General features: G+C 43.4%; 1 protein-coding gene and 1 non-coding gene across 2 annotated transcripts; both read left to right on the forward strand.

Moving 5' to 3' along the window:
- The first annotated feature begins 359 nt into the window (after nt 1-359).
- EEF1A1 (eukaryotic translation elongation factor 1 alpha 1) lies at nt 360-3,900 on the forward strand. The gene is made up of 8 exons (XM_020287101.2): nt 360-481; nt 1,460-1,633; nt 1,905-2,084; nt 2,187-2,483; nt 2,564-2,714; nt 2,816-3,072; nt 3,157-3,391; nt 3,494-3,900. Exons 2-8 carry the CDS (start codon nt 1,490-1,492, stop codon nt 3,616-3,618), a joined length of 1,389 nt encoding a protein of 462 aa, XP_020142690.2. The 5' UTR covers nt 360-481; nt 1,460-1,489; the 3' UTR covers nt 3,619-3,900.
- A 5,411-nt stretch (nt 3,901-9,311) lies between these two features.
- LOC142871279 (small nucleolar RNA SNORA70) lies at nt 9,312-9,440 on the forward strand. Its single transcript, XR_012919530.1, has one exon. It is a non-coding gene; the product is annotated as a small nucleolar RNA SNORA70 (small nucleolar RNA).
- The last annotated feature ends 317 nt before the right edge of the window (nt 9,441-9,757 follow it).

Consider the following 9,757-nt stretch of genomic DNA (forward strand, 5'->3'; position numbering starts at 1 on the left):
AGCCAGGAATGGTAGAGGGAAGGTTCTGGACGCCCCCTCCAGGCTGCCTCCTTGCCGGCGCCCCCCCTTGCCCCCAGCTGGAGCAGAGTGTAATTCATACAAAAGGAGGACTCGCCCCGGCCTTAGGGAATCCCAGGGACCGTCGTCAAACTCCCACTAACCCAGAACCGAGAGATCGCGGTGTCCCCGCCTCCCCGCCTCCCACCCACTCGCTCTCATCAGCGTCGGGGTCGAGAGGAGCATGCGCGAGCAGCGGCGTGCCCTTGAGTGGGCCGAGCGCACATCGCCCACAGTCCCCGAGAAGTAGGGGGGAGGGGATGGCAATTGAACCGGTGCCTAGTGGAGGTGGCGCGGGGTAAACTGGGAAAGTGGTGTCGTGTGCTGGCTCCGCCCTTTTCACGAGGGTGGGGGAGAACCGTATATAAGTGCCGTAGTCGCCCTGAACGTTCTTTTTCGCAACGGGTTTGCCGCCAGAACACAGGTGAGTGCCGGGTGTGGCTTACGCGGGCCTGGCCACGTCCAGATGGTGGCGGCCCTCGCGTGCCTTTCTCTAGTGCTATGCTTTTTGGGCCACTTTACCAGGTTCTCGATCCCGAATTTCCGGCCGTAAGGGGGTGGGAGAGTTCGAGGCCTTGCGCTTTTTCCCAGTCCCCCTTCGCCTCGTGCTTGCGTGGAGGCCTGGCTTGGGCGCCGTGGCCGCCGCGTGCGAATCCGGTCGCACCTTCGAGCCTGCTCTCCTTTCTCGTCTCAGACCACTTGATTTTCAGGCGGACGGCTACGATTTTTTTGCTCTGCCGGGATGGTTTTGGCGATGTTGGGCAGGGTGTCCACGAGCTCGCCGTTCTCCGGTCCTTGGGGCTGTGGGGCCGCCGCGAGGCGCGCACCGGGCGGCGGCGGGGACCGCGCGGGTCCCAGCGCACATGTTGGGCGAGGCGGGGCCTACGAGTGTCGGCCACCGCGAGTCGGGGGCGGGTGGCGAGGAGCGGGCCGGGCGGCTCCGGTGCCAGCCTTGCGCCGCCGTGTGCCGCCCCACCCCGGCGGCGCGGCCGGCCCGCTCGGCACCAGTTGCGTGCGCGGAAAGATGGCCGCTCCCCGGCCTGCTGCAGGGAGCTCAAAATGGAGGACGCGGCGGCCCGGGAGATGGGGCGGGTGAGTCACCCACACAAAGGAAAAGGGCCTTTCCCTCCTCTGCCGCCGCTTCCTGTGACCCCGCCGTGTGCCCAGGCGCCGTCCAGGCACCTCGATTACTCCTCCCGGCTTTTGGAGAACCTCTTCCTCGCGGTGGGGGAGGGGTTTTTATGCGCCGGAGTTTCCCCACACTTGGTGGGTGGAGACTGAAGAGTTAGGCCAGCTTGGCACTGGCTGTAATTCTCCTTGGAATTTGCCCTTTGAGTTTGGGTCCTGGCTTATTCTCAAGCCTTTCGACAGTGGTTCAAAGGTTTTTTTACTTGCATTTCAGGTGCCGTGAAAACCACCCATAAAAGCCAAAATGGGGAAGGAAAAGACCCACATCAACATCGTCGTCATCGGACACGTAGATTCGGGCAAGTCCACCACTACTGGCCATCTGATCTACAAATGTGGTGGGATCGACAAAAGAACCATCGAAAAATTTGAGAAGGAGGCCGCTGAAGTATGTATGATAGCACCAAGGGAAAACTAGTTTAACTAAAACACTGAGTCTACCAGTAAAAAATATTAAGTGGCAGCAGTAGTCATGTAGTAGGTTTGGAAGTTAATAGGTAAAATAATGATAAATTGTTAATCTCAGCTCAGTTACCATGTTGACAGTGTTAAAACCATGTGTAGGCATAGCAGTTGTAAAGCAGATACATACTACCAAGTAAGGGAGCAAGGAATTTCAAGTTGGATCATGTCTTAGTAACCACTTTTAATCTTAACAGATGGGAAAGGGCTCCTTCAAGTATGCCTGGGTCTTGGATAAACTGAAAGCTGAGCGTGAGCGTGGTATCACCATTGATATCTCCCTGTGGAAATTTGAGACCAGCAAATATTATGTGACTATTATTGATGCCCCAGGACACAGAGACTTTATCAAAAACATGATTACAGGCACATCTCAGGTTTGTGGGATTTTAATAATTCTGGACTTGTTTTCTACGTTGGGAAAACTGGGTTTGTCCTTTGATTTATCATCTAACGAGATATATTATTTTCTTTAAAAGGCTGACTGTGCTGTCCTGATTGTTGCTGCTGGTGTTGGTGAATTTGAAGCTGGTATCTCAAAGAATGGGCAGACCCGTGAGCATGCCCTTCTGGCTTACACACTAGGTGTGAAACAACTAATTGTTGGTGTTAACAAAATGGATTCCACTGAGCCACCCTACAGCCAGAAGAGATACGAGGAAATTGTTAAAGAAGTCAGCACTTACATTAAGAAAATTGGCTACAACCCTGACACAGTAGCATTTGTGCCAATTTCTGGCTGGAATGGTGACAACATGTTGGAGCCAAGTGCTAACGTAAGTGACTTTTGAGACAGTTGAAAAGCTCTTGGAATGGCAATTTGATGGTGACACTAATTGGTGATCTTCTGTTTCAGATGCCTTGGTTCAAGGGATGGAAAGTCACCCGTAAAGATGGCAATGCCAGTGGAACCACACTGCTTGAAGCTCTGGATTGCATCCTGCCACCAACTCGTCCAACTGATAAGCCCTTGCGTCTGCCTCTGCAGGATGTCTACAAAATTGGTGGTAAGTTCATTAAGATACTATCCAGGGCATAACTTAGTCTTGGGTAGATGCCATCTACATTTACACAAGGTATTTATGATGCTATGCTGTAAATATTTTAGGTATTGGCACTGTCCCTGTGGGCCGAGTGGAGACTGGTGTTCTCAAACCTGGCATGGTGGTCACCTTTGCTCCAGTCAATGTTACAACTGAAGTAAAGTCCGTTGAAATGCACCATGAAGCTTTGAGTGAGGCTCTTCCAGGGGACAACGTGGGTTTCAACGTCAAGAACGTGTCTGTCAAAGATGTTCGTCGTGGCAACGTTGCTGGTGACAGCAAAAATGACCCACCAATGGAAGCAGCAGGCTTCACTGCTCAGGTAAAACGATTTAAGATGTGTTATGCTCGTAAGTTGATGTAGAACCCAAAGTCTGAGACACTAAATGCAAATCTTTTTTCCAAGGTGATTATCCTGAACCATCCAGGCCAAATTAGCGCTGGCTATGCTCCTGTACTGGATTGTCACACTGCTCACATTGCCTGCAAGTTTGCTGAGCTGAAGGAAAAGATTGATCGCCGCTCTGGAAAGAAGTTGGAGGATGGTCCTAAATTCTTGAAGTCTGGTGATGCTGCCATCGTCGATATGGTCCCTGGCAAGCCCATGTGTGTCGAGAGCTTCTCAGACTATCCTCCTCTGGGTAAGGAAGACTACTTGGAGAACGGTTAGAAGTTAAAGGGGGAAATACTGCTATTTTGAACCCAGTGTTTCTCATGGTAATCTTAAACATTTGTTTTAATAGGTCGTTTTGCTGTTCGTGATATGAGACAGACAGTTGCTGTGGGTGTCATCAAAGCAGTGGACAAGAAGGCTGCTGGAGCTGGCAAGGTCACCAAATCTGCCCAGAAAGCTCAGAAGGCTAAATGAATATTATCCCTAATACCTGCCACCCCACTCTTAATCAGTGGTGGAAGAACGGTCTCAGAACTGTTTGTTTCAATTGGCCATTTAAGTTTAATAGTAAAAGACTGGTTGTTAATAACAATGCATCGTAAAACCTTCAGAAGGAAAGGAGAATGTTTTGTGGACCACTTTTGTTTCTTTTTGTGTGGCAGTTTTAAGTTATTAGTTTTTAAAATCAGTACTTTTTAATGGAAACAACTTGACCAAAAATCTGTCACAGAATTTTGAGACCCATTAAAACAAAGTTTAATGAGAAACCTGTGTCTTCTTTTGGTCAACACTGAAAATTTTATAGAAATCCATAGGCAAAAGACTTTATAATCTATTTCTGGTGATGAATGTGCTGCTGAAATGTAGAAAGTAATTCTGAGTTAATGTTTTTTTCCAGGTTGGAAATAAAGGTTCCCCCCCCCACCTATTGCTAAGGGAGAAATCTTGAAGGTAGCTTGTGAAAAGCTATGGGAGGGCTCTGGTCGCAAAACTTTATTAGGATAGAAATGTGGTATGCTTTTTGTTCACCTGTAATTTTAGGGAGGACAAAACCTGTGTAACAGTCAAGGCCATGTGCTACATATATAAAACTAGATAATGAGTAAACATAAGAAATTTCAAATTCTAGTTTTTCAGTTAATTAGAATGTACGTTCATAAATCAATGCAATTAAAAAGCTAAAAGTGAGGCTTTAGTATTGAAGACTGTTCAGCTTTTGAAAGGAAGATAAAGTTGTTGGGTATTAACTGTACATAGATTTATTTCCAATAGGGATTTCATCTAAAGAGCAGGACTTAGGTGGAAAGTTAACATTTTTATACTGGAGGTTAAACTCAAGGTTTTTGAGGTACAGTGGTAAATACAGCTTAAGTGAACAGGGATAAGAGTAAGATTTAGTTTGAAATGGTTTTGAAAGTTACCAAGTGCTATTGAAGAACTACCCAAGAGCAAGGCACTTAACATATTAAGGTTTGAAGTAGCTAACTAGTTGGCCAAAAATGAGTCTCCTATATTTTACTTTGGGATTGCAGACTTTTAACCAGCTTCCTTGAGTGTCAGTCACTCTATCCTGGTTTTGGACACTTGTGAAATAATACTGCATGAATCTTTGAAATTTTTAGTAATTCTGTACCTCAGGCTTAATATCTTAAAGGAGTGTTTTGCTTATGAAAGGAAATTAAGTTTACCAGAGGCAAAATTTACATGACATGTTAATACATGCCCAAATAAAGTAGGATTTAGGGAAAGGGGTCAAAACAGTGAGTCATATGCAACGTGATGGTTATTATTCAAAGGGTATACCCCATCAAGCTACTTGATCTGGCCATAGATGAAAGACCACTTTTTAAAAAAAATGTGTGTAGCCTTTTCCCTCATTTAAGTCTGAACTGTAAAAATAACTTAATAGTGCTCTCAGGCATCCAGGGCTGTAAATTGAAAGATTTTGTTCTGTTTCTTGCCTCATGTTGGTGTAAGCTTGATATTTGCTTGATTAGAGGAGACGAGGTCATTAAGAATAGCTGGCCAGTAGATGGTTGATGTATTAACAGCAAATTGGCACAGCTGTAGGATTTACCAGACAAGAGTTTCTACTCCACTAACAAGAATCAAGGTCTAACAATAATGCTACCACCATTGAAGGGTAGTCTCAAAGCTCCAGTTAATAGTATACTAAGTTTCACTTGGTGAAACCCAGTGTGTGACTAAGACAACTGTCTGGTTTGAGCACCACCTACTGGCACTCATTACAAACTAGCTCTCTACAATAGAGGAACATTTAAACAGGATAGAGTAGCATATATCTCCTACAATAACTGTTGTATTGGGATTGATCAAAAACAATTGAGAGTAGATTTCAAAAGTGAAAATTGAATGCCTGAAACTGGTACTTTAAAACTGTTTTAAGTTGTACAGCTGTGTTTAGTTATAAGTAACTTCAGGTGTGGACTTGAGGTTTTCTGGAAATTCTGGTGTGATCTTAGAATATTAAAGGAAATGGGAAAGGTATTCTAGTTAAAAATATTGTCATTAAGGCATATCTGAGTTTTTTTTTTCCTTCTAACTCGTACCCTAATACAGACATCTGAAATTACTGGGTTTTGTCCAGATCAGAACTCAATTTCAGTACCTTGCCTTTCCCATAGTTAATCCTGATAATTATCTCCCAAATCTTAGATGAATCAGGCCTCAGCTATGACTCAAAGTCTGGTGGGACGTGATTTGTTTTGAACTAGCATCAATCCTGTTTTGTTTACTTTCTCCATGAGGAATATTGACAACTTAGATTAATAGGCCAGAGTTTTTAGCACTGGGTTGTTAACATGACCTTGCTTTTGTAGTAACTGTTACCTACCATTTATATCTTAGTGTAACTCTAAAAGGTTTCATTTAAAGATTGCTATTTAAATATTCCTTGTTCTGATCTGATTATTTGCAACTGTCAATAATTTCGGACTGCTTTTAGTAGGCCCATGGATCTCTAAGGGTTAAGTGAGAGGTCAGTTTGTGGTCTGTGGGAGATAATATGACAAACAATGTGAAATTGTTTCAATGATTCTAAGCAAAGGATATCTGAATATTTAAAACAAGGGACTTTTAAAAGTCCCATTTTTTATAAAGGTATTACATTAAAATTTTTCCTAGTTCTGTAAGTTTTGATAAATGTATACAGTTAGCCACAGTTAAAATATAGGATGATTCCATCCCCCAAAGTTCCTCTGTCCCCATTGTTGTCAACTTCTAACCCCCTAGCTCCTTCCTTGGTAACCACTGATCTGTTCTTAAAATTTTGTTTTTGCAGTTACTCATACCTGGGCTCATGCAGTATATATAATCATTTTGAGTCTGGCCTCACTTAGCATGATGCATTTGAGACTCATCCATTTTGCATATGTCAGTAATCTGTTCCTTTTTAATGGATGTATGATAGTGTATACATTCCCAGCCGAGGGACATTTGGTTGTTTCCAGTTTGGGGCAATTACGAATAAAGCTGCTATAAACATTCACATATAGGCTTGTGTGTAACATACATTTCATTTATTTGTATAAATACCTAGAAGTGAAGTTACAGGGCTGTGTAGTAAACTTAAACTGCCAAGCTGTTTTCCGAAGTGAACCACTTAGTAATCAAGAGATTGATTTCTTTTGTGTTCTTTTTTTTTGAGACAGTTTCACTGTGTTGCCTGGGCTAGAGTTCCGTGGCAGCAGCCTAGCTCACAGCAACCTCAAACTCCTGGGCTCAAGTGATCCTCCTGCCTCAGCCTCCAGGGTGTAGCTAGGACTACAGGCACGTGCCACTGTGCCCCACTAATTTTTCTTCCTATTTGGCTAATTTCTATTTATAGTAGAAACGGGGTCTTGCTCTTAGGTGGTCTCAAACTCCTAGCCTCATGCAATCCTCCACCTTGGCCTCCCAAAGTGCTAGGATTACATGTGTGAGCCACTGCGCCTGGCCAAGAGATTGGTTTTTTAAAGGAATAATGGTGCTACAGAGATTCTGTAGGACAGTGAAGAGCTAATTTGTTTTAGAAATACTGTGCCTACTATGTGCTAGGCATTATTCTAAGCATAGGTCGTGCCCTTTGAGTTTGTAGTCAGTGGGGGAACTAGATATTCAATAAGTAATTCTAAGTTGTGATGATGCTGTGAAGGAAAGCAAGGATGCTACGAGGGAGAAGAGTAAAAGGGATGTAATTTAGACTGGCCAGAAAAGGTATTTGTCAGGAATAGCTGAGACCTGAAGGATAAGTAGAGTTATTGGAGAGTATAAAAATGAAATACTTTTTAGACATCTCAGTATATAGGGTTTAACTTGGCCTCATGACAATCACATAGAAAATCAGAAGAAAACTTAAAAATCTTTGACTCTAACCTAAAGTCCATTTTTGTGGGTTTTGTTTTGAGACAGGATCTTCCTCTGTTTCCCAGGCTGGAGTGCACTAGTGTGATCATAGCTAACTGTAACCTTCCAATGCCTAGACTCAGTTTTTAAATTTTTCATAGGGACGGTCTCACTATCTTGCCCAGGCTGGTCTTGAACTCTTAACCTCAGCAGTCCTCCCGCCTTGGCCTCTCAAAGTGAGGTTACAGGCATGAGCTGCCTAGCCCAATCAGCTTTGAGTATATTCACCAAACACTTTGCTTGTATGTCATATATTACAGGGCAGAGGCATCTCATTGAATCCTCGCCAACCTTTGTAGGGGTCAGGTACCCATATTGCAGATGACGACAGACTGATGTATGAAGAGGTTAGGTATTGGGAACTTACTTTTTAAGTTATCCTATTGCTGGATGAATTTTTTTCAGTATTTGAGTTTGCCTGCTGGTTCCTCCCAGTCATATCTTGGTTGTAGTATAATCATGACTTCATTCTCTTTTCTACAAGAGCCACAAATTTACTTGAAGACACCAATTGATGCCCCTTTGAGCTAAACACTCAGTTCCTACAATTGTTTATGTCACATGGTTCCTAGATTCTTCCCATGCTGTATTCTTTTCCAGTTAATAGCTTTTGTTTTAATAAGAGAAAACTCTTATTTATTTGAAATATATACACAAGAAGCCTCAGAAAATGAGGATCCTGCAGTTTATAGCTTTTAAAGTTTTCACCAAAATTAAATATGGCTGTGGATGCATGCATAAAATATTCTCTTAATCTAGAGTGTGCTTCTGTCTCTTAATCTAGAGTGTGCTTCTGTTAATGTAATTTGAGATAAGTCATCTTTTTTGGGTGTTTGTGTTTTTTTTGAGACAGAGTCTCACTTTGTTGCCCAGGCTAGAGTGAGTGCTGTCGAGTCAGCCTAGCTCACAGCAACCTCAAACTCCTGGGCTCAAGCAATCCTTCTGTCGCAGCCTCCCGAGTAGCTGGGACTACAGGCATGCACCACCATGCCCGGCTAATTTTTTCTATATTAGTTGGCCAATTAATTTCTTTCTATTTATAGTAGAGACGGGGTCTCGCTCTTGCTCAGGCTGGTTTCGAACTCCTGACCTTGAGCAATCCTCCTGCCTCGGCCTCCCAGAGTGCTAGGATTACAGGCGTGAGCCACCACGCCAGGCCTTGGGTGTTTCTTAAACTGATGCATTTGGACTAGATGATCAGTGGTATAAGTGGGGAAAAGCTTCCCTTTTGTCATTTCTCTATTGGGGACAATGCTACCTATCTCTTAAGATTATGAAGATGAAATGAGTTAGTAAATAAGGCATCCCTTACCCAGTATCTGGCCTATACGCAGCCAATAAAAGGTAGCTTTTATTCTCACCATCCAAAAAAAAAAAAAAGGTAATTACAGTTGTTTGGAAGATTACAGCACAGTTGCTTTAAGTAACTCCATTGTACTTCTAAATTATGGTCAACAAACACCTGATTTTTTTAAATGCAAATTATATTTTAGGAGGGTCTCCTTTAAACTCTTTGTATGGTGTTTTTCCCCCCTTACACTTTTATTTTGGAATAACAAGGTTTACAGAAAAGTTGCAAAGATAAGATGGAGTTTCCATATACCCCTCACCTAGTTAGCATCCTTAATGTTCCCATCTTACAGTACCGTAGTGTGTAACTAACACACCAACATTGGTGTGTTACTGTTAAATCTCTAAGTTTTATTCTGATTTCACAGAGTTTTCTATTAATGGTTTTAGGAAAAACCATTCAATCCAGGATGCCACACCACTGTATGGTTAATTTTTTTAAAAAATGGTGTGTGATGGCTGCAAACAGCAGCCTCCTCCTCAGTGTTCACACGCAGCTTGTCACTTGTACAGGTTGCTCTAAGGGACCTTTGAAGACAAGCCCTTTCCAATATACTTTCATGTCTCAGACCTCTCAGTACATGTTTCCAGACAGGTACTTGAGGTGCCTTTGGATAGTCCCAGTGCACTGTGGCCAGAATTCACGTTGGCCAAGTCATCATGTTTGTCCCCACAAAGCTGCAGAACAAGGAACACGTGATTGAGGCCCTATGGGAGGCCAAGTTCCAAGTTCACTGGCTGCCAGAAAATGCACATCTCAAAGAAGTGGGGCTTTACTATGTTTAACGCAGTTGAATTTGAAGACCTGGTGGCTGAGAAGCTGTTCATCCTGGTTGGGTATGGGGTCAAATACATTCCC

This window comes from Microcebus murinus, chromosome 5 (assembly GCF_040939455.1).
Source record: "Microcebus murinus isolate Inina chromosome 5, M.murinus_Inina_mat1.0, whole genome shotgun sequence".
Taxonomy (NCBI): Eukaryota; Metazoa; Chordata; class Mammalia; order Primates; family Cheirogaleidae; genus Microcebus; species Microcebus murinus.

Bases quoted from the DNA above. Each gene is read 5' to 3' on its own strand.
- EEF1A1 (XM_020287101.2), top strand. From the start codon at position 1,490: ATGGGGAAGGAAAAGACCCACATCAACATCGTCGTCATCGGACACGTA. The intron at 2,484-2,563 runs GTAAGTGACTTT...CTTCTGTTTCAG, and splicing joins TGTTGGAGCCAAGTGCTAAC to ATGCCTTGGTTCAAGGGATG. The intron at 2,715-2,815 runs GTAAGTTCATTA...TAAATATTTTAG, and splicing joins GGATGTCTACAAAATTGGTG to GTATTGGCACTGTCCCTGTG.